Raw genomic sequence first — 25,729 nt, 5'->3', positions numbered from 1 at the left:
TGAGAATGTGTTTTCTCAGTGCACCCAACTGCTGCTGCACTGCTTTGGTGTGTAGCACGGTGCAGCACAGTGCTGTATAAATACATCCCGATGCAGATAAAACAGAACGTGATTAAGCCAACACCTTCTTTCAAAAAAGGCTTGAGGATCTTTAACAACCAGAAAGGAAGACTTTGATTTTTTTAATCTCAACCAAAAGACATGAGAGACTTCCCTACTCCATTGAAATTTCGAAACCGCAGGTTAGCTTACAGTTATGACAAGTGGCACCACTGTAATTAGTTCCATCGCAAGTGCACTTGAAACTGTCCCACGTCTGGGTGCATTTTCCATCATGTTCACAGTGATTGGGCACACACCTGTCAGGATGAGATGCAAAGACAGAAAGAGAAACCTAAATGAGCATCAAGATTTACACAAAGTGAAATTTTGAGCTTCACAAACAGTGCATCACGTCCTTGTCTAGTCATTAATCCTTGCTATTTTAGGCGGATTAACAGAATTTATATCTGAACACACAACTGCATAAAAGATTCATCAAGGCTTTGCTGAAGCCCTTTTACAAACTGTAAAAAAGCACATTAAAGGTGGAATGGATTAATCATCATAAATCAGGGTTCTAAGTAACATATGACTGGTACTCAGCAGTCAAAACAAAAAGAACATCACAAGTCACACCTCCTCCTGCTGTGCAGGTGGTTAAAAACGAAATGCCACTGGGTTGCTGTTCATCTTTCTGTTGCCAGTAACGGGATAAAAGGCTAGGATGGTAGGAAATTAGTAAAGCTGCATTAATAAAACAAATTACAGTCTTTGTTATAAAAGTTGTGTTAGTTTTTCTTCACAGGGGTTTTTGGCAAGTGCTGTTCACCTTTCTCCCACACACCTGCTTTTCTTCTTCAGCTACACTGTTGCTGGAAAGTGGAAGGAATGCAAAAGAAAAAGTGGAACAGCAAAAAACCAAAGTTATAGCAGAACATATATTTATTGTTTGAAATATTATCTAAATGTGATTTCAAAGATTTGAGTTTGGCCAGCTTCTATTTTATCAAATGCAGTAAGAAATGGGAATTACCATTTACTTTCACCTCTGAAAATATTAAACTTCTTTTCCTTGAAAGGGCTTTGAAATACCATTTCAAAGAATATTTTTTTCCTTAATAAATTAATTACAATCAGACTCAGTACAGGCTTTGCCTTTTTGATCAAGAAGCAGAGGAGCTTTCCTTTCATGTTTTTTTTGACAAATCTATATTTTTTTATTATGAAATTAAAAACTAAAACGAGGAGACCCCCTATTAGACAAAGAGAATCTTTTCAGAAATGCATTAAAAATTAAGTAATCTTGTCTCTAAGATAAATCTGAGGTTCATCATATTCCTGTGACAGTTTATGACACTCTCATAAACAACACTCAAGGAAAGTTTTGCTTTCCTATGTAGAAACTTATTGAAACTGGAAGTGTCTGGGTCATTCCTCTAAAGGCTTACAGTGTCTTATTCCCTCAGTTTCCACTTAACTGAGCATTGGCATGCATGGCTCAACAACCAAGAATAACTTATGACACAATACGCACTGGAGAATTGAATATTGTTCACTCACATTTAGAAAAGATTTTTTGTTTTATGCATGCCAGTACATGTACTGCAGAATATACAGAATATAGATGTCTCACATCCTAGATCAGTCTTTAGAACTCAAAGCTACCCATTCTTCTCCAAAAAGATCAGAAAATACCAGCGTGGTTAAAAATAGTTCTTAAGAAATGCTCTTCTAAAGCAAGAAACAAAGCATTTAAAAATCTTTTCACAGTAAAATACAGTGAAACTACCTGAGGCAATTATCACAGTTCAATAAATTGTTTTCAACATGGTTTAAATGAATTCATTTAGTTTTATAAGTGTGGCAGGCTAAATGAATAGATAGAGCTGATTACTGCGATTCAGTTGGGCTCTCAACACTGCAGAAGAAAAACAAGAGCATATAATAGTATATTTCTGAACATCCAAACAATTAACAATTTACATTAATCTGTAGCTGGTGGGTACAAGAGTAGGGAAAGGAAAGAGCAATGACATTTCAAAAATAATCTCATAAAAGTAACTTTTATTTGAGACTGTAAATAACTACAAAAGTTCCTAAATCTGAATATGGTTTTGTACTTTTTCAAAATAACTCTTTTATGTATTTTCTTCTTAATTTACAATTGAGCATACATTATTTGAAAAGTAATTTTCCAATGACCAAACCAAACATTTTTCTATGTGAGTTTCACCAGCTATTTATATGAACTCTCATATGTAATGCTTGCAACTAGTTTCACATTTTAGTGTGGTATAACTTACTTTTATTGCAGCATAACTAGTAAAGAGACTGCATTACTGACTATATAACTGAGGTAAATGACTTAATCTTCACAAAGATGAAAACTAGATATTTATCTGTATCATTTAATGGAGCATATTAAGTAATAAAAACAGAGATATTCAGCAAACTCTTTGATGTTTATTTTATGCTTCCAGGATGATGGTTGGATTAACACAGTCTGCATCTGCAAAATTTTACTTTTACTCATTTGATTTTTCCTGTTCTAAAGATGGGGCATTTAGAAAAATGGAGTAAATACTATTTTAATGTTGGTGCACACTGAAGGTTAAATCAGATTATAGGATCATTTCCTGAAGTTCTCCCTTCACCCTCTTTTCTGTTAGTTTATTTTATCAGACAGAAATTTAGGATTTATTTTCTATTAAATCCATTAGCAAACTTCCGTAACATAATCTGGTGCTCATCTGTCCACATTTTGGACAAACCTTACCTACTATAATAGAGTTTACAGGAAATGATGGATATCCAGAATTACAAAGTACAAAATTTTGTAGAAATTACAAAAAAAAAAACCCTGCTTGAATTCAGTAAACAATGTAATAAAGAATAAGATTTATCACTGTAAACTCCATTCTTTTTCAAACACATTTCTTTCCATAAAATGAGAATAAGATACAAATTTCAATATGCAAATATCTTGCTAAGAATTTGTATTTTGAGCAGACACAATCATTTATCTACCTTATGCTTATCATTTAGTAGACATTCAAAATTTTTACACTCAAAACCTCAAAAAAATTCAATGCATACATGATTTTCAGATGATTTATGTTAAAATACTGTTTCCAGGCAATTCAATTCTTTCTTCTCCTTGAGGAATAAGGCTTCATTACAAAAAAAGCAAAATAAAATAAAACCAACTTTCAAACCAGCACTTTCTTCCTAAACTGGGCTCTGAAGTTAGAAACCATTACAAAACAGAACTGCAAATTCCTCATCACTAAGTTGTGTCTCTTCCCATTGTGGATACCTACATTTTAAGAACTTGCAAAATGTTGCAGACTCCATTTTGAGAACTTGCTTGCTCTACAGCTCCTTCTGAAAGGCAAGTCTAGAATTTAATCCCTTCATGTGTGATACACTGTCTTTTAATTTCCACCCCAAAATTTATCCATAGAGAGTTTACAGATGCTGTTTGGTTTGGTATTTTATTTGGAACCTTTGATTTGTTTATCAAACAATGTTTGTTTTCCTTTTGGATTTATATCTCAATACTTTGCAGAGAGCAATCATAGCTTCCTTTAATCTGTAGTTTTGTGAGATGAAGTCTCCTGTTGGAAAAGATATTTTCCATAGTTCTTCCTTGTAACTCTTCTCCTGCTTGCACTTGCATTCTGCTGAGTATTCTAGAGGAGGTCTTATCAATGTTTTGTTATTTCAGAGTTGATCAACATTTTCATATTTCTTTACTGAAATTATTTTGCTTAATATATAGCATTTTGCTGACTATCAAAGAATAGTAACTCAAAGTCATCCTGAGATTGCTCAGTGCATTAAACACCTTCACTAAATTCCCATCCTTCTTCTTTTCATCACTTCCAACCAATTACTTCCATTACATACAGAAAATCTTCCTACTGTTTTCAACAGCATTACTCTGTACTGTAGCTTCCATTGTATCATCCAAATCTTTAAAGTTATTTTTCTAGGCTGAAGCTGTATCGACAGCATGTTTCATCAAGATATTCCTAATTCTGAGCCAAGATTGAAGTATTAAATAGGATTTTCTCTGGCACTGATCTCTGAGCAACTCTCATCTCCCAGCCAGCCATTAGCCCATCAGTATAAATTGAGAGGCAATTCCATTTGACAGTTCACAACTTACTTTGCAATTCCTCTCTCAAACCTCATCTTTCCTGGTTTAGCTAATAATTTTCATCATTACAATATATCAAATATTTTATTGATGTCTGACAAAATAGATCTATTACTTTTTCCTGTCTGAGACAAAAAATACAGTGCTTTATCAGAGAAGGAGATCAGGTTAATCCTGAACAACCCACTGTTGATAAACATCTGCTGCAATCTACTCTACCTTGCATTTCCTTCATGATAACTCCTTATTTTCCTCAAAAGCATAGTAAAACTACTAAAGCCAGATAAACAGGTGTCTGGATCTTTCTGTTTGTTAAATTACATCAGGTTAAGCCTGTCACCTCATAATACAAAATCATAATATTTCTTAAAATTTTGGGGGGTTTTTTGTTGTTGTTTGGTTGGTCTTGTTTGGTGTGGTTTGCTGGGTTTGTTTGTTTGTGTTTTTCTTTTGGTTTTGTTTCTTTGGAGTTTTTTGTGGTTTTATGTTTGGTTTGTCCCACATGTGATACAGTGATCCTAAGTGAGCCTGACATACTATGGTCAGCAAGGAAGAAAAAAAAAGAAGACAAAGAAAAGGGATCACATCATGTTAGTATAAGCAGGAGAGTGATATCAGATCCATGGAGAAATCCTCATGGCCTATTCAGCAGGAATGAGCAAGGGCTGATTTTCAGTGGCACAAAAAGTTGTTGGAAACAGGAAGGTTACAAGCTTAGGAATGTCCACAGGGGAAGGGCAAAGATGCAATGAGGTTCATTACTAGTAGAAAGTATTTTCAGAAACAACTCAACATACACCAGGAATGACTTAAATATGTTTGGTTCTGCCTGAAGGCAGGAGAATGAGCTCAGAGATCTCTCCAGACACCTTTCTAATGTAGATATTTTCATATTCCATAAGAAACAGGAAGCATTTCTTTCAATCTCTTTTCTTATTATGTGATTATAATATTTTCTTAATGTTGTAACTGTGTTATTTATCTCCTGTAAGTCAACAGGTCACTGCCTCAGTCTTTTTATATCCCTCAGGGCAGGGTTATTTAAAACATTAACCAGCTTCCCCTGACATATTGTGCCCAAAGTGTATAGTATTTGACTCCAATTTTTAGGTTTAGAGATCATTTGAGCAAGAAGATTAAAAGTTATTTTGTGCAGAAAGGCAAATGTCCATATGGCCACATGCAGACTGTTAAATAAAGTCCCTCAGTACTGAAGAACCATCAAAAATCTCACTATTCTCTCCTGTAAAACACAGACCTTTCCTTAATTTCCCTGACTTTTCCTTTCCTGCTTCCCTTTCACACTTCCTATCTCTAGCATAAGTGCAAAATACAGCCTGTGTGTTGCTACAACCTAAACCAACTCTATTTATATATAAATTTGAAACAATTGAGCCAAGAAATTACCAAAACTAAACATTCACCTGTGCAATTGCTCCTCCACCTGAGAGGTCAAAAGGAAGGAAAGAACTACACACAACACACACAAGATATTTGACATGTACTGCTGCAACTGTAGTGAAAAGAATTCAAGTGCTACAGTGATAACAACAGCGTGAGAATTTCCGTAGAGCAGAAAAAAACGTTAAAGGCTTTTTGCAAAGGAAAATAACCCAGGCTGAATTATGCTTAACATGAAATTCAATCTTTTCCTTCTCATCATCAAACCTCTATCTAATCTTGCTCATGCTCACGCCTCACCTCTCATTTCTCCCAAATTGCTTCTGTTCTGCTTCTTTTGTCCAGTTCTCTGCCTCAGAACTAATGACAATCAGGTTTTTTTGAGTGGTTTTCCAGTATTTTTCCACTAGTTGCCCATTTTAACACCTCTAAAAATATCCTTCAAATATGTATTTTTAATCAGCATTTTTTGGAAAGATCCTTTAAAATGCATACTGCTGTCCTTTTTGAGTGTGTTGTTCTGTCACCGTCAACCTTCATTCACACCCAGAAAAAGACCATTGAAACATTATAAAAATTTAGAAGTTATTTACTCTTCAGGATTACCTGACTGCTCGAGAAGACCATGAAAGATTACACCTATAAAATAACATACAAGGAAAATAATTTGTAGGACCAATAAATGCTTTCAGCTGGTAACTTGAATCACTGGAGATCTGTTTGTTTATTCAAAAGACATTCTGTAAACTGGTAACCAAATCACAAAGACATTCTAAACATAAGTATCTGTTTGCAGTGACGTTGCTCTTTAATGCAAAGAAACGCATTGCACTCATCCTGGTAAAAACATACTGAACAATAAGATAACCCAATTAAGGACAGAGTGCTATTGCAGAGTCCTACTGTACCACAATTAGGTTAAAATTAACAATTCCATAGAGAATCCATGTTTTTCAGAGTATCCTAAGTGAAAGTAAAATCAGCTGATCTGCCTGTAAGATTCTTTCTTATTTCTTACAATGTAACAAACTGCTTAAAGTGACCTTGAGAGTTTCAGCAACAGGATTTGGAACTCCTATGCAAGGCAACACAAAGGGAAGATGGAAGGGACTGTAAAATTAATCTAGATTCACAATAATTCCAAAACTAGTTAAATTTGCTGCTGACTTCTAAGCTAATTGTACACAGATGCATATAATCAACAATGGCAGAATTAAATAAACCTGAACCAAGGAGTGGCTATTCTTTCTTTGTCACTTACAGCAATACAAGGCCTTCATGTTTCCTTGGTGGACATTATCAAACTTGTTCTGTCATGAGATCAAAACAAAATACTTGGTACTTTTAAAGACTGTGATTTACAAAGAATAAATCAATTTTAAAATATGCAGTGACATTTGATTAAGAAAAGTTCCTTTATGCCGTATTCCCAGTAAAGGCTGCCAAACAGTTTTTTGGTGTTATCTTCAAATCTGCAAGGTTCCATGCTAAACTGCGTTAGAATGATTAATGGAGAACTAATCGATAAAATACCACCGTTAACTCATTTGGATTAAATGATCCTCTTGGATTTATGCAGTTTTTATTTTGTACACAACTACGTAGAGACTTTTCCTTTATTTTCTATTGTTCTTAATTATCAGAGCACTTCACAAATTAGTTCCTTAGAATTAAACCATGCTGGTTCCACTTATCAATTGCAGGAGCTGGATAAGCCATTCTTCTGCATTTGTTGTAGACAATTTCCTGGACCTGTGTGTTATGCATAACCTAGGCTCTGAGATGTCTGATGGCTGAAAAACTACTTTTGTCCAACTTTAACTGTTGCCACTTCTGCAGAAGCAAAGCAGGGCAGGATGAATCTACTGCGGCACTTAACAAAGAGGGAATTTCACAGCCCTGGAATCACTTATGTCAGTTCCTACCAATTGCTTCAGGAGACCAGCTCTGTGCGGAGTTGAAGCAGGAGGAGATCGTGTATTGGGCAGCACTCGCTCAGGCGCTGTCTGTCTTCTCTGGAGCGGGACAGGGCAGGGAGGGGGAACATCAGGATAAAATGTGTGGAAATGACCCATGGGCTCCATCTAGTCCAAAAGCTGCAAACTAGAGTGTGCTGTGATAATCTTACAGAGGCAGATGATAAACCCAGAAATTCATAAAATGAACTAATTAGGCTAGATAAAAATGACAACTTCTGTTGCACAATGTTTTAGTCAGAAAATGCAGGCTTAGGTCTTCAGCTGGTGTAAGTAAGACCATTTGCATATATCTTAAGCCTGTTAAATGAGTTGAAACAAAAGGAAGAATAAACTTTTATGAAGAGCCAGTTACTAAATATTATTTATCTCTAATGGGTTTATTTTTAACCTTTTACATTACCTTGTGAAGACCATTGGCTAGTCATTACCCAAGTAAAGGCTTTCTAGAGCAGATGAGAGCTGCGTTGTGTAACAATTTCTTTTTGACTGCCGTGTTTGAGTTTATTATTTGAACAAACGCACAGGAGTGGCAGTTATTCACTAAGCTTACATTGGCACAGCTCAGACCTTTTGGGGATATGAGAATGTGTGTTAAGCACTGAGACTTTCCAGAAGAATCTCACGGGTTTTAATTAGTTTCTGAAGAAATTTTTAAACCTTTCCAAGCGTTGCCCCATTCAAAATCTGACTGGATTAGTTGTGTATTCATCTAATCACCTGTCTTTTGCTAATTCAAATAGGTAAAATTGAACATACTGGCTGGCCTTGAGAACAAACCATAAAATAGATTCTTTGGTGTCTTGTTAATTCTTTATTTTTTCTTCTTTTTACAGCTTTAATCAAATACAGCTCCTGGGATTTTATGATGTCAACTTTATAATCCAGGTTAGATATTTGGAGAAAGTTGCTCTTATTTTTTAGAAGATCATAATTATCAGACCATGTGAACCAGTGAACACCCTATATAGTACAGAAGAGTGCCTAAAATATCTCCTGATAATAAATACAAGTGATCATGCATTGAATCACCAGGCAAATACAGAATTTATAGAAGTGTGTTTTAAATGAGATTATTCCTAAATTTATGTTTTGGGGAATAAAGAAACTGGTAATTAGAAATCTTTACGTTAATGTAAAGAAATAGTAATAAAGATGACTATAATACTGATGGATGATTTTATATTAAAAGCCTCTTGCTGTGTCAGTCAAACCTGGACGTGGGCTGTCACAGCTTTTGGCTATGGCAGTTCTCCACTCCTTGGTGCACAATATAGAGGATCTTATCATTTGCATTACTTGTTTTGATTGCCTGCCTCTTAATCAGGGATGACAATGATGACATGCTGATCTTCAAACAAGTGATAAAAGTTTTTCTGCCTCATATGCAAAAAGCACAGCCCATTAAATACCTCTTGCTTGGCAAATGAAGAGCATATGAATCACCCTGATGGTCATGGAGCTATCAGATGCCATCAGCTACTACTGATATAAATACAGTTTTGGCTCAGCATCCTAATTTACTAATCTGGTTATGACATGATGAGATGGAGTTGCTTTTATAGCTGGTAGGTTTTGAGTTAAACATACTGCAAGTCAATGTCCCAATTGCAACAGCATTTTAGTTAAAGCATGATTTGGTACTACCAAAGTGATGCTAATCTTGCAAAATGCAAATTGCCTAAATGACTTTGTTTAAAAATACTCAACAATGGTGATAGTCCTAAAAAAATCACTGTAGCAAGTGGTGTTTTTACCTGCCTGGTACAACTAGATTTTGATTTTGATTTGTTTCATGTAAACGACCTTTTAAAATTATTATTATTATTATTAGTATTATTATTATTATTATTATTTTACTCTTTACTATCATTAGTATTATGAATATGGCCACCTTCTACACTGTGTTAGCCAAAATCTGGAAGCTTCCCTCAAAGGCCATTTATCTTACAAATACAAATTTCATAGTAAATTTAAGACAAGTCCTAATGTTTTGACAGAAACTGTGGATCTTGCATTACCATTCAGATTATAAATTGTTAATTCCAGTGGATTGTTCTAGTAACCATGTAACCAGAGGAGTCTGTTCTGTAAGCATTGTACAAAACACTTTCTGCCTAAGCAGTGAAGGTTTTCCCCCTCAAAACAAAAGCATAGTCTTGGGAGTAAAGCAGAACACACAATCTATGCAATAAAGCAAAACAATCTATGCAATAAAGCAAATGTGAGATGGAAGCAAATGTGAAATGTTTCTGAGACGTTTATTAACGACAATTGGTATAAATGCCAGTTTCATTATTAAATCTCTAGTAGAACACATAAGTCAAGGACACTAATTTCTCCTGTCTCTGGGAGAAACTCAGATCTTCCTTATTTCTTGGTAGAGCAAAAATAAACCAACTAAGACTTTTAGTTATCCCACTGTACCATAGAGGAAGTGCTGAGGTCAGCATGCTTTTTTTGCAGTACATCCTTGCCATCTCCTAGTTTGTTCAATATTGGCAAGGACATATAGACTAAGTTCTCTGTGTCATTAATTTAAATTTGACTTGGATCAATCATGAATGAATCAGATGTAGACAGCATTCACACATTATTTACACTCTCTCATGGAACACTCTCCCTGAGCTGACCCACAGAGTCACAAAGATTAAGTATATTTCATCATCGGTTAGAGGCAACATAATGTGTGCATATTTACTCATAACCCTTTCCCCCTTCTCTATTCCCTTTTCTCAACATTTTTGAATCAGAAAAAAAGGGTTTAAATTCTTATTTGCATAGGATGTTATCACGATGGAATTTTCTCCTCCCTATCACTGCAGTCATCATGAACGACAACAGCAATAAACAGTAACACAGAAATGAGTTATCTTTTTGCACTGCTCTATTCTCCTCCAAATTACCACAGAGCATATGCTAAAATCTACACAATCTGCTTTTTCTCCTTTACTATGAAAATTCTGCCATCTACCAGAAACAGCAATATGCTTAGCTAAAATATCATGTATAAAACATGAAGCATATAGGTTAAACTGACTTATTCCCCTGTCCTTTATCTGTGTTCTTAGTGCACATCAGTATTTTATTCTCTTATAGAAGCCCTAAAACATTTTTATAAATTGCAATATAATGAGTGTTGTAGTCTAAAGACATGAAAAGCAAGGATGTGCCAATGAATTTGCAGCTCTGCTGCAGTGCAGTCACAGCTCTGTGATAAATATACTAATACAGTGCACTACTCACAACCTATTATTCAATTCATTTTCAATTTGCTGAAAACAGATATGTACTGTAAGTAATAAACAATTCATTTATTACCTTGAACTTGTGCAATGAACTGCTTTGAAGCCTGGAGGCTTCCTGTTGAAGTAATAAGCAGGTGTGAGTGCACAAACATCGGTGCATTTCTGTTCGCACACCTACATTCAATATGCATAAACATATACACATGCTTTTTCCAAGAATGATGACAATTTCTTTTCAAGAAAACAATTCATATTGAGAGCAAAATTGTTTTCAAGGAAAATATAACTGTGAGGATACAACAGTTCTAATAACATGTACTTGACTGTAAAAAATGTAATGACATGACCCTGGTATGCCTAATTTTAGTTACAAATAGCTCATTGATGGGATTTAATTATTCTACCAAAATAGGCTTGTGATTGCCCTACAGAACAATTGATAGACTATAATTTGGAGTACTTTAGAGGGCCCTGATTCTGTTTTTCTGCATTTCAAGCACTGCAATTTGGGAACCTTGTTCAGGGTCTGACAGTATTTCAGTTTATTATAAGCTTTGATTTCTCAAGGGTTTATATTTCTGTTACAAATTGTACTCCAAAAGTTTACTCCAATTTCAGCAAACAAAGCATAAGCCAGAATGGAAATAAATAGTAGGGTACTATCATCTTTGGTTCTGAAGTAGTTCATGCACTTCAGTTCCAGGAGAGTAAGGACAGGCTGGTAGATTGTTTTAGAGGTTTTTCTTTAAATAGAGGAGGAAAATAAGGAAAAATCCTTACAGGATATTTTGCTTTTGCTTTCCAGACATTTTGTCATGAAATCTTTGACACTTCTTGAAACAGATTTTTCAGAGGAAAGGGCTGGATCTGATTAATATCTCAACTTGAAAAATGTTGGAAAACATGTTGAAGTCTTTGAAACATGTCATTTGACATATTCAAAAGGAAGAGTATATTTTTAAATTTAAAATAATTTTTCATTTTGAAAAGTGATGTAAAAATATATTATAGGGATGGAACCGTACTAAGCCAAGCAAGAACACCTTCCAACCCTCTGTTTCAAATTGAAAATATATTTCCAAGTACTCTCCTGAGGGAAAAATGGGTTGGAGCAGTTAAGTAGGGCAGTATGCAAGAAAACTATTGAAAGAACCTCTGCAGCTTTGATAGACGCACTGACAGCTGAACTGGGAATAAGAAGTTAGCCTGAAATTCAGTAGATCTGATATGGGAGCAATCTAAACTGACTGTGCACCACTGGCTGCATCAATGCTAAGAAAGGAATTTAAACTGAAAAATGAAAAGCAGATACAGAGAGATGCTGTATGTAGAAGACAGAACTGTGAGGGAGAAGAAAAAAAATGTGAAGAAAAATGTTTAATCACAAGTGTGAGCACTGTTGGGGGAAGTATTTCAAACTACTTGAAAAACAGAAATTGGAGAGCTGCTCAAAGCAAGACAATAAGGAAACAACACAGACTCCAAGGACAGGAAAGAGATGAACTACTGCAACCTCAAGTGCCAATAAAATTACTGTTTTGGGAAGCATGAAACAATATAATCAACTCATCATGTCAAGATACTTGCACTTGCATACTGGCACTGAAAAGATCTAATTTTGATCTTTTTGATACTTTCTTTAAAATCAAGGTATTTTGACTGATTCACGGAAATCTGCTAAGGCCTTCTATTCACCTTATATCCAAAGAGATGTGGTTCCATATGTACAAAAGAAGAATGGAACCATATCCACTGATGCAAAAATTATGTCTTTTCATTGTTTAACTATTTCAAAATGCCAGCTATATGATATATATTTTTTTCTTCTAAAACTTTGCTTTGTCTAGTTAGTGCTTGTCCCTTAACTTTAGCATGTTAAAAACATGTCAACAATTCCTACTGCTTCATCTCTCTGTTATATGAGATATTGGAAAGAAATGCTGAAGCAACATCTTCCTCTGGTCAAGTCTTTTCTTACTGAATATTGCTGACATCAAGAGCTTTGAAGCTCTTCCCTCTTTTCTGAAAGATCTGTGTGTAATAGATACTGTAAGAGTGATTGGGGCAGAGAAGGGGTATCCCAGATGTTCAGTCATGACTATGCTGACCTGTATTTACAAAATAACAAATATGGTGAACTGTAACAAAAAGTCCCAGTTGCAGTAACCTCTGGTCAGGCACCACAGGCAAGAACACAACTCTTTTTTTCCCCATTTTACCTACAACAGCAGCCAACTTGGTATGTTACTTTAGGTCTGCTTTACCCTCAGATACACATCTCTTCTTTCTGCCTCTTACTGCTATGAATATTTCTGGTCAGAAAAAGAATCCTGAATAATATCATAAAAACCTCTATGGAACCCAAAATTTTATCAATGTCATTGAAGTTTGCATTTACAGGGTGTCCCATGTAGATTATACACATCAGATATGTATAATTTACTAATGTCCTTGCAGTAAAGGAAGAAGTAAGCCTTATGGTGCTAATGCTTAGGTCTTAGCCTGTGTACTAGTGCTCTAGAAAAAGCGTTTCAATCATGAAATAAAGGAAAACTCATGAATCTGCATTTACAAATCTGATCTGGAGAATTTAAGCTAGAGTTTATGTGAATTAGTCCAACAGAAATAGGCCAATAAAGCTCTGGAAGCCTCTTGTGGAATCCACTGTCGCTCTGTAAAGCTTTGCTAGAACACGATTTCTGGGACAGGTTCCCTGGTAGGCATCTGTGGTTCCTGTTTTTGGATAAAGAAGGACCTGCATCCTGCTCTGCAAAGCAAAGCAAAAAAGACAAATAGGGAAAAAATGTGGTTTTTTTTTCCAAAAAGATAACTCAGAAAACAGTCAAAGGCAAAAGGAAATGTTCCAACTTTGGAAGAAAATAATTCTTATTCTCTTCCTTGATCACTGTAGTAATTGTATGTTTCAGTGTTTCATAGGAAGATATTTTTGTTTTCTCTCCAGGGTTCAGATGTGGAGCACTGGAATCAAGACTATACAAAGTAATTGCATACAGTGGCGTGGTGCAGCCACTCTTTACATTTTACCAAGTAAAATTATGAAACAAATTATATCTAAAATAGCATCAGATGTATTAAGATCTGCCAAACAGTCTGTACTTAATGCTTAGACTTCCACAGACCCTGATTTTTGGTGGATGGCTCTTCACCTTAGAAATCAGGGATTTGACCAAGCTACGTTAAACTCAGTTAAGAAAAATTTGTCGTAGTTTAACTGCGGTCAGCCCCAATGGATAAGAAATTTAAAGCTTCAGCTCAGAAATAGAATAAACCAAGATTTAATACCTAGATATTATTATTTCTCTAATACTTCAAAACAAAAATAAAGAGCAATTGAAAGTGAACTTTCTCTTCCAGTCTATCAGATGCCACACCAAACTTGCCAAACAATACAACCACATTTTCAAAATACTATTAGTGGTACTCACAATTAACCTATTTAATAACTTAAAAGACTGTGACTTTTTCCCTAGAAATGGAAAGACTCTTAAAAGTCTTAGCTGTTTATTTGTGTGTAGAGATTTCCATCTTAATACTTTATATATACAATGTGTTTCTTCAAGTTACATGAAAAGTGAACAACTGTTCTCTCTTATTTATGGAGTGTTTATAGTAGTGTTAAATGGCAACAGGGTCAAGCTAAAATTGCCACTAAGCCTACAAAACTTGGAAAACATAATTCTACTGCTCTTGATGATATATAATGCTTAATGTTTTATTGAGAATTTAAAAAATGGCGTGGGAGTTATCTGAAAAGGGAGAAAATTCAAGATTGCTAGATCTGTATTTCTTTGAGAAATACTACTGTATATGCTCTCCACAGAGAGTTACACTGTGACTGTGCTTCTTGATGCATTCAAAGACATATTTTTCTAGACAAATGCTGAAGCATATGTTTAACTACGCAATGAGAATAAATTTTGTATTATTTAGGCTTTGACAGAATTCCACCTGTATACAGTTACTGCACAAATACCAAGTTCATGTATGTCTGATAAACAGAAAAGTAGATGCGATTAGAAATAATGCTGTTATGTGGAATCATCACTCTTTGTCTTTCCATTTCACATATAGATGTAGAGCTAAAACTTGAAGTGCGAATGTTTGGGATAGAGTAAATGCGATGTAGACCACAGAGTGCCTTTTGGTTCTTCATGAGGATTTGTGGGACCAGTATGGTAATTTGAAAGCCCTTAAGTACATGCCCTGGATTTATTGGATTTACATTGAGCTAAAAAAATAAGGGTCAAGATATCTTCCAAAAAAGTCAAGTTTACCCTAAATTTATCTTGTCTTTCACTGGTCTTCTTCCTCTTTCCTTTTACACTTGTCTGTTTGGGGGAAAGATGGATGCAAGTTCTTTCCTTTGAACAAGAAAATGTTACTGGATACATGGGTTCACTGTCTTATTAAGAGCCCTTAAGTGGTATCAACAGGATGCAATGGATGTAGCTTCCTTTCACTTGTCTCTTTGTGCAGTACAGTCTCAGTGAAAAAAAGCCTTTTTAGTGACAGCAGAGAATTAGGGAGAGCTTACTGGTGTTATTTGATAACAAACACAATTTAAGAAATGTGCAGCTCTTTTCCCTTGCCCCTGTAATGGCTTTAATTCTATGTTTTTAGATGTTTATTTCAAGAATGGGGTTTAAATCTTGATATTTTGCAAACTGTAAGAATCAACACCACCAGGACTACAGAATCGGAAATGAACTATGTCAATCATCTTTTCCACCAAAGAAAACCTATCTCGTAACCACAATGCTAGGCTCCTGATTTTAGTGCATGATATTCTAGCAGAGCCCATGTTAGTCTGATTCTCTGGTGAGCCACTTCCTTTCATACTAGGACACTCTAGAAGTTTTGGTCCTCATAGCACTGTCAAACATATAAAGGCTAAACCTTCACAACATGTTACAGATCAGAAGAGATAAATCAGCTACCAGAATCTACTTGAAGTTTTCAAGCTACTCAAAAAGATCTTTATAGTGAGTCACCAGTCTTGCAAAGATAGGTCACATTTAAATTATGAGCTAATGCATTATTTATATTGGAGAAATTGTAACTCAGAAATCACTGTTATAAACAAGAGAAAGGTCTGTGCAAGAGCAGTGAAATTATACTGCAATTTGCTCAGCTACAAAGATAAATTATTTCTAAGCAATATATATTATAAATAGGAGTGCTATACAAATAAGCTGTCCCTGAATTATAGTCGAACAGGACAAAATGCTACCAATTTCTGTGCAAAACTGAGTGTGGTTTACAAGATAATGACAGTTCTCACAGACAGAATACATGGGCTGCAAACAATAATCAAAATCAGAAGCTCAAGCTGACAAAAAACCGATTCCTAGAGTTCCAAAGAAAGAGTCATAGAATCATAAAAAAATATTATGCTTATCAGGTTTAAATTAAAAAATCTGTGATGTAGGAATACAAGAAAAGGAGAAAGAATACTAGTGCATATGTGACCATGAGAAAAACAAAGAGAATTCTGCTCTAAAAAAACTTTCTTATCCCACCTGATGCAAACTTTCTTTTCTCCAGGCTGAACAGTCCCAGCTTTCTCAGAATCTCCTCACAGGAGAGATGCTCCAATCCCTTTATCACATGGGTGGTGCTTTTTCTGGACTCTCTCCAATATGTCCAGGTCTCTGTCTCTTGGACTGGGAACTAAAAATGGACACAGCACTGCAGGTGTGGCCTCACTAAGGGTGAACAGAGGGGCAGGATCACCTTCCTCATCCTTCTGGCAATGCTTTTTCTAATGCACTGACTTACTTGTCCACAAGTGTACATTGCTGATTCATGGTCAGCACCACCAGGGCCTTTTCTACCAAACGGCTTTCCAGCTGCTCAGCCTCCAGCTTGTACTGGTGCATGGGGAAATTTACCCCAGGTTCAGGGCTTTTCATTCATCTTTGTTGAGCTTCATGAGGATCCTGTCAGCCCCTTCCTCCAGCCTTCTCGTGTTTCTCCTGATGGCAGTAGAACACTCTGATATGTCAGTTACTCTTCCCAGTCATGTATCACCTGCAAAGTCTCTCAGGGTACACTTTGTTCCAGCATCCAGGTCATTAAGGAAAATATTATACAATATTGGCTTCTTTATTGTTCCCTGGGGTATCAATCAAGACACACTAGCCACTTGCCTTCAACTGGACTTTGTGCCACCGATCACAACCAACTGAGCCCAGCCCTTCAACTATCCACTTACCAAATGCACTTTTTCAGCTGCTCTGTGAGGATGACTTGGGAGACAGTGTCAAATGCTTTACTGAAGGCAAGGTAAGGAACATCCAATGCCCCCACCCCTCATCCACCAAGCCAATCACCTTATTGTAGGAGGCTTTAGGTTGATTGTGCATGAATTCTCTTCATAAATCTGTGCTGACTACCCCCAATAAACCTTGTGTTCTTCCTGTGCTTAGAAATGATTCCTTCCCAGGCACTGAGGCTCACCAGCCTGTTATTCCCATGGATATTTTTTTCTTGTTTTTCTTGAAGATAGGAGGGGAATTTTCTCCCTTACAGTCTTCTGGAGCACCTCCCACTTGCCACAACTTTTCAAAGGTGATTGATGCTGGCCTTGCAAAGGTATCAGCCCCTTCCCTCAGCATTTGTGGGTACAAACCCATCAGGCTCCATGGACTTATGTATGTCCATCTTGTTGGAAGTGCTTCCTAAATCTGGTCTTCTTCCACAAAGAGTAAGTCTTACATGTTCCAGGTACCTGGTCTGAGGGGGCCTCAGACTTCTGAAGCCCAGTTTTACTGGCCAAGATTACGGCAAAAAAAGGTGTTCAATACCTCAGCCTGTTCCATGTTATTTGTCCCTCATTTTCATTCCCCACTCAGCAGTAGGCCTACATTTTCCCTAGTCATCCTTTTGCTGTTTAGGGACTTTATTGCCCTTGCTGTTTATTTCCACAAATAAACCTACATAGGATTTTTTAAACTTACTAAGACTTGTAGTTATTTTCCTCATAGGTTGGAAAAGAAGTTTTTTCTTTACTTTTAAGTCCTGGGAGACACTCAGGTGAGGGTCTTCCATGCTAACAAAATTTGTGAGCCTTTTGCAATGTATGCACCTCACGTGAGCCAGGATTCCTGTTAGATTATAAGTATGGTATGGTCATAAAAGGTTAGTGTTTGTGAGTCATGTGGTTACCCAAAAGTGAAACATGAGGTCACATGGTTTGCACCAAGGCTCTCAGTGGGATTTAATTGAATGAAAATGATGTAGCATGTGGTGTCAAGTTTTGACTGCATAGTAAAGCCCAGGATTCATGATTAATTTTACTTGCAAAGAAAACTACAGATAAAGAAACTAAAAGCACAAAAAATGCTCCGACAACTGAAATGCACATGGGGAAATAGGAATGATAGGTAAGAGTTACTGAAGTTAGGACACCTAGCTTCATTATGCTATCTTCATGAAAAAATACAGCAAGATCATTAGCAGCCAGCAGGGATAAGTATCTCAGTTTTATTACTCACAAGAAACATTCAAAATATGTGAACATATGTTTTAAAATGTCAGTGCTTCATTCTGACCTCTTCTTGGGCTGTCATAATTTGTTACTCTTATGTCTAATACATTTTAATTTCTGCCATCTTCTGGAAACTTCTTACAGCACAACACTTGCAACAAAATCTTGAAGTGCAGCTGGTGTCAAAGCATCTCATATCAACTCTCAAATATGCTGTTCTAATGAAATTTAGGGCTGTAACCTAATTCATAGTTTTATTTCCATCTACAACTATGAACAGGATTAGAAGCCATAGGATGCCCACTGGCCATTCTGGTGCTGCTGCTGCAGTAGCCTGGTCCTGTGGGGCTCTCCAGGAAGATGTTCTGGGTGGAAGTTCAAACTAAGCATTTAAAAGGTGGATTCTGCAATAAGACCTGCAACCTGTACATAGGTACCTGATGTCTTCCAGATGCTGACTGTGTAAACACTTCCTGACTACCACTGAAAGTAGTAGTGAGCTTTCACTCTCTACTGAAAGGGTGAGCTTTCTGTTCTTTTCACTTCCTAATACATAGCATTCGCATATAACCCGATTTTTATCTCAACAATGGAGTTTTAAATAAAAGATCTGGAGCTAAAAGTGGCAACTTTGTTGTATAAACCTAAAAGGTTAAATACACCTATGAGAAATTATTAGATCCAGAATAACTTTTTTTTTTTAAGTTTTTTTTTTTATTTGAAGACACTCTGATGATGGCTCTGGCACTTTTTAAACCTTTTGCCACCTGGTCATGCTCCTCCCTCTTCCCTTACCCTCCTCTGCCTTTTTTTACATGTAAAGATTTACATCTCGGTACACTACAAATATGGTTAGCTTTTTCAAAGGAATATATAAATCTATTATATAAATCTAGTTCACCAAGTCATCTCTTACTGTAAGGCAGAGTCTTTTTTTGTGCATAGCAATAAGAATAGCTTCACACACAAAAAATCAGATCTCTTCTTTCCTCTCCTTGGTGAACAAAGAAAGAGCTCACCTGGCTATCCCCTGCTTTGAAGAATAATTGAGACTTACATTAGAGCACACCATATAGAATATAGTGAACAGAGATAGATGAGTATCCTAAGACCAGATCACATTATGAGCATTTTCAGTTTCCACAGCCCCTTTGCAACATTTGCTAGATATAGGATAAGACATTGGAATGGAAGATTGAGAGTTAGCCATAGAACTTGAAAAATGTAAAAACGTGCTAGAGGATTCTATTAAGTGCCCGTCATATATAACTGCAGTACATTTTTATCTTTGCATTAATTTCTAGCCTTTCAAAAGAAACAAGAAGCCAAATAGGCATCATGCCTATAATTGCCTTAAGAAAGTGAAATCATGCTAAGTGCTTTACTTAGTGGGGAAAATTAAACTGCCTCCTTAATTTTTCTTTTTCTTTTTCTTTTTCTTTTTCTTTTTCTTTTTCTTTTTCGCTGTAAAACAAACCGGTTTTACAGTTAAAAAAAAACTGTGGTGGGGTTCTTTCAGGAACATCTTAAAACTGTACCATATAAAATACCCCGTACAGAGGAGTAACCCCAAATAACTTCTCTCCTGGAGGTTGATTAGTTCAGACAGACTAAGGAAGAAAAAGGAAAACTGAACTAACAGGCCTTGGTATGATCTTGGCAGTGCTGGAGGAAGAGGAGGCAAACAACTAATCCTCAGATAGACCCAGGTGTGGTGAAAAGCCACCTCTACCTGCAAGTGATTTTCTGGACAGGCAAGCTCTCAGTATACACACATACACAATCAATCCTTCGCCTGGCCCCAACTTTAAGAAGCCAGTTAGCCAGAGGACAGTATAGCATAGCTCTTGTGGATGTCCCATTTCTCTCATCATGAAGCATTATCTTTGGTGGAAGGATAATGATTAGATCCCAATGGATTTGGATGGTATTGCAGGAATGAATACCAGGACAACAGATGGCATTACCTCTTGTTAAATTTTATGCTCTTTCATTCAAATCTTCATAGTGCTGCTCGGAAGTTGTTCCCTACCATATATCAGCTGGACCTTGGCCTCTTACCTGAAAATCGACCGGAAAATTTTGAGGCCAATTTTAATGTAAATAAATGTCTTCCATTTTAGAGGACAGGACCATTTCTTCTGTCTAAAAGGTTTTCTCAGTGATAGCTCCTGTCATCCTCCTGTTTAATGAGCAAATGAATAAGGGATAATGCAAAATAATTTCTTTCGTATCTTCTCTTATAAATACAGTCCCTGACTTCTCCAGATTTCAGCACACATACAGAAACTATGATATGAAACTTAGGAATAAATAAACAAAAAATTGTCTTCATATGAAAAAAACTGTGGAAGTGTTTAAGAAAAAACTGTGGAATTCTGTTGGGAACATAGAAGACCACTATATCAGTGAAGTTCACACCCTCAGTGAAATGACTAAACCACTGTTCTCCTGAAGTTTGAAATGACATGAGTCCTAGCTATAATTGATTTCTCTGATTTATGCCTGAATGGCCCACTTCTCCTTTAATATTAAACCCCGCAAGTGATTTGCTATTTCTCTGCAATAGAGCTAATTTCAACATGCTGTCAAGTGGAGTTGCTTGAAAATTATACGTAGAATTTGCATAGAATGGAAGAACTTGTTTTGTAAGTGGGAGAAGTTATTCAAGTGCTAAAAGGCTTCTGAAAAAAGCACAGCTCTATGACTGCACAATAAAGGGCAACAACTCGGTTATTGCTGTGGAAAGTTGTCTTGGAAAACTTCCTGTAGGTAACAGCTCAGTGTTCATAAGCAGAGAAAAAAGGCAAGCAGAATGCTAAGAATTATTATAGAATGAAGTAAGAATCAAAGATTTTGAAATAACATTTGCCACTACAGATATGCATTTTCTCTCACATTTGAATACAGCATGTATTTCTTCCTATCTCATCTCGAGGAATAAGAGGCTAACATGGTCTTGGAAGAGGACAGCTAAGGGGCAGTACAATACAAGTTTTTAGTGGTGTGGTAAACTGGCACCAGCAACGGGTAGGCGTTGTTCTTGCAGTATAGAGCTAAAATTAATTCACTGCCACCACCAGGTAGCAGGGGCAAAACAAAAAGAAGTCCTTCCTCCTGTTTTTGCGCCATAGAGATCACCACCTTTGGGTTTCAGGGCAAGACAGGGGAATATAAAGCAGAAGAGAGTTAAAACAGAGTGGAAAAACTACAGGGAAGAAAAACAAGAGTGCAGTCTCTCAGCCAAGAATTTTTTAAACTACTGATGTTTGGAAAGAAGACCAAGAAAATATTATCCTGCACTTATCCTGTTCTTGAATGTTTTCCCTAGGCATCTGGTGGATACCATGAAACTTGAGGAGTGATGTAGTTTTCACCTGGTTTTGATGGTGCTCTTTTTAGAAAGCTATTACCAGGGAGCAGCAAGAATGGGCTGCTCTGTAAGAGAAGAGTTCCTGGGAAGCTAGAGTGAATCAAGGCAGGCAGGGCATGAAACCCACTGATAAGTCCCACAATACCAAGCAAGGTGAGCCATGGCCATCTGCTGCTCTGCACCATCAGTCAATCTGGCAATAAGGCAGGTAGCAGATCAAGACAGAAGATGAAATCAGTGGGTCAGGGCTTGAATTAGTGAGGCACATTGCCAGACACTGGTCAAGCTGCACTGTACCTTAAGGATGAGAGGAGAAGATAAAAACAAAGAGGTGGAGAAGCCATTGCTTCTCATAACTCTTCCTTACAATGCTCTCCACACACCTCTCTGGTACAAGGACAGGCAGCTGCACCAAAAACTGACCCTGAGCCCAGGCAGCCAGACCACTAAGGGCAGTGAGAGGTGAGAGGCTGCACTTGACCCTGATGTTTGTACAGGGCTTTGCTTGCTCCACCAATGCATTGACTGTGCTATGTAAGCTTTCTGATGCATCTCAACTATAGGAAAAAACCACTCTTTTTTAAGGGTTGAACTCCATTTACCTAAGGATTAGACTTAACCTCCTTGTATTCCGTGCACGCATTTCTGCTCCACTCTCATTATAACACTGGTTTCAGTAGAAGTTTTCACTTCATTTAGAAAGAGCACACTATGATAGTGGCTGATGTGTTTCCTTTTATCACTCGTGGCCTATTATTACAACCTTCTATACTGTTGGTTGGTGTAACCTTTGAAACTCCTTTCAGAAAATTGCCAGAATTCAGTGTGGCAAATTCAGGTCACAGTATATGACATTTTTCATTGGTCAAACATATGATTAATTGCTAGTTCAATTCAAGAACAACAAACACAGGTTGGGTTTTTTTTATCCCTGTCTGAGGGATATATTTTGTTTCAATTACATCTTAAACTGTTAGAAGCAGATCTGTTACTGAGAGGATGGCTGCCCCAGCAAATCTTTTACTGTGCAATTACATTCATTGTGGCGTTCAGATTCAAAACATAGAAAAGCATTCTCACACCCAGATTTCATTATTAACTCTGTCTGTCTATCATTATTAGCAACTGCCCTCTTCAAAGAAAGCCACAGAACTAGAGTTTGAGAGATGTATGGTTCATTAAATAGTTACATTTATTAGAAATTTCCTTGAGTTTTTATGGTGTTCCTAACAGCTATCTTAACTTAAACATGTGAAAATTGCTTCATTCTTTATATGTTCTACACCCAATCTGGCATTTGGCACATTTTTTAACAAGTACAGTGAGGGTTTTCCTTTGGAAACAGAGAAATCTGTGTATTGTTTGTACCTTAACTTCACTTCTCTTCACATTGATTCGACTTTTCTCATGAAAAAAGAATACCTAATAAAACCCTGTACATTCTTTTCACCACAGGAATGTGTAACAAGAATGGTCAGGAACCAGACACAACTTCCTGAAGGTTTTGCTACAGTGATGGAGGAGACAGCTTAGTCACAGGAACTACAAGTGTAAAGGGAATAAAAAAACCCCCATGAGCTTATTATGTTGGAGAAAGCTTCTTTGTCAAAGAGGTCAAAAACAAACTTCTAACTCTTCATATTTGATAGAGAAAGAACTAAAGGCCTTGAAGAAAATAACGTCAATACAATATGCTACATCCTTCAGCCTGTAGCATTTGCTGCCTCTTACACAATCTTCAATCGTCCCATCTTCAAGGAAAAGTACAAGACAAGGACAATTTGGGCCAGCGGTCTCTGAATTGCCTTCTTAGCTACATTGTTCTACAGAAAAGTCCATGGAAACTAGCTGGCAGATCTGGTTAACTGAAAGAAATTATCAGATTTGGTGTGAAAACACATCTCACTGGACCAGACTGGAAATAGATTAGAATGGAAATGTGGAGAGGGAATTGCAGGAAGCTTTTGGGGAAAAAAGGTTATAGTGAATGACTTGAGAAAGGAAAATACACTCTATTACTATAAACCACCTGTCGGAAAAATGATGAGCGAGATCAATAGTTTATAAGAAATTTGTATTTTCTCCTCTCACATAAAGCAGTCTCAAATTTTAGTCACTGAAAATGACTATATGTTAGTGAGTACTGATCTGCTCAGGATTAGCAGGGATAAAAATGACTTCTGCATTTAAAATTTTAACCTTTCAAAACTTTTAGATGTGATCAAAGGCCTTTTATATGGACAATATATACTAGCCTGACTGTGGATCACAAAAAGAATAGCTACCTTTTAAATCAGCTGTGGAAACAAAATATGGGAAGTTGTGTATATCACGAGATGAGGTAGATTTTACCACTTCAATAATTTAAATGAAATAGAGTATGTACATAATATATTTCTCATCTATGAACACAGATTAGGCTGGATATAGCAGGAGAGATTGTATAGTACCGATTTGACACATGTAATTTTTAAATCATAGAGGAGGAATGGCTAGAGGATTACATACCTTTATTTCAGTAAATCTGAAGATGATGAAATCTGGATATTTTATCGTCAACATTACAAATGTCATCCACAGGTTACCAACATTAACTCAAACATAAAAGCATGATGCAGTTATCGCCTAAAAGCACTAAGATCATTATAAAGACAGATGTTGGGCTGAGAGACATTTAATTAGATCAGCTGGCTACATTACTGAGTGAGTTACTATTTCTGCTTGCTTTCACTAACAAATTGCCTCAGAATGTTGTTAACCACCCATTCGTTTGCAGGTTGCCTTTAGCAAATGCTGCATTCATTTGTAATCACCAGTGCACACACTGTTTAACTTCCAAAGCACTAGAACCTGGCCTTTAAATAGGATTGGTGGTAGCAATTGTGAAAAGTGTGGAAAGACAGCTCAGAAAAATCAGGCTGTAATTCCATTTCAAGCAAAAATTAGAGAAAGTGATGTTTTGTTCGCAAAAAAATTTTGTACAAAGGCTACTTTTGACAACTATCTTCAGGAAAAACAGAATCAAAGAATCACAAGATCGGTTAGATTGGAAAACGCCTCAGATTATCTAAGTGCTTCTGACAACCATCACTTTTATGATGGAAAGATACCTTCAGCCACTATTCCACTCTACCATTCCATTAGAGAGAAAGCTTACTGTGTACACATGAAAACTTCAGCAAACAAAGTTGCAAGAATTTTTGAAAATGCTACCTTGACCCTTGAAGACTATTCTAAATAACATCATTTGTGATAGTTATCTTAATCTTTTATGACTCTTTTTATTTAAAGAGGAAACGCATCCAAAGTGAAACAATATAGCCAAAAAGCACTACTTAGGATCACAGAGCTCTGCTCTCCTACAGCACTTCCCTGGGTTTCAACAAGACTTTTCATCCCCGTGTCAGGAAAGCAGATAAGGTTAATGGATGATGTATTTTCATAAGCATGCTTCTCAGCTTGGTTATTCTGCCCTTTGAAATATGAAGCAGACTCCCTGAAGTCATACAAATAATAGTTTACCTGAGACCTTTAAAAGGATGGTTGATGCCCTTGCCTTTGGCTGTATTTTTTTTACTGTGTCAGATAGGAACAAGAAGAATTGCTCTGTGAACAGGTGATTAAAACAAAACAAAACAAATCAGAAAAGGAAAGGAAAAAACGTCTACCACCCTCTGCCCAAGCTTTTTCCATGAATACAAATGAAACTGATAGAAACTGCAAGTGACAGGCAAGGATGATAAACCATTAAAGTAATGCACCACAAAGGGTACGTACAAAATAATGCAGTTATCAACGCAAAACTTTTGTAAATTTTCTAAAGGAGCCATACACTGTTCTGTCAGATGAAGTCAAGATTGGTTTTTAATTTTCCTCTTGACATTTGCCAAACTGTTAAGAACTATCAGAAATTATTGTTATTCAACCTTGTTTTGAACTTCAGGCAGGGTAGTTCAGCTTTTATTTGTATCATGAAGGGGTAACCCTCATTTTGACTTTTGAACTTTAATTCTTGCT

General features: G+C 36.5%; 1 protein-coding gene across 1 annotated transcript in view; it reads right to left on the bottom strand.

Moving 5' to 3' along the window:
• The window catches only part of CNTNAP2 (contactin associated protein 2), a 1,035,266-nt gene that overhangs the window by 351,823 nt on the left and 657,714 nt on the right, over positions 1-25,729 (bottom strand). The window contains exon 11 of the mRNA XM_042044203.1: positions 253-359. Coding sequence (XP_041900137.1) covers positions 253-359 — 107 coding nt within the window. The remainder of the gene's footprint in view (positions 1-252; positions 360-25,729) is intronic.

Source organism: Corvus kubaryi, unplaced genomic scaffold, assembly GCF_017639235.1.
Source record: "Corvus kubaryi isolate FWS band 111438036 unplaced genomic scaffold, C.kubaryi_AGA036_p1.0 37398, whole genome shotgun sequence".
NCBI classification, from domain to species: domain Eukaryota; kingdom Metazoa; phylum Chordata; class Aves; order Passeriformes; family Corvidae; genus Corvus; species Corvus kubaryi.
This window is presented reverse-complemented; position numbering and strand designations above follow the sequence as displayed.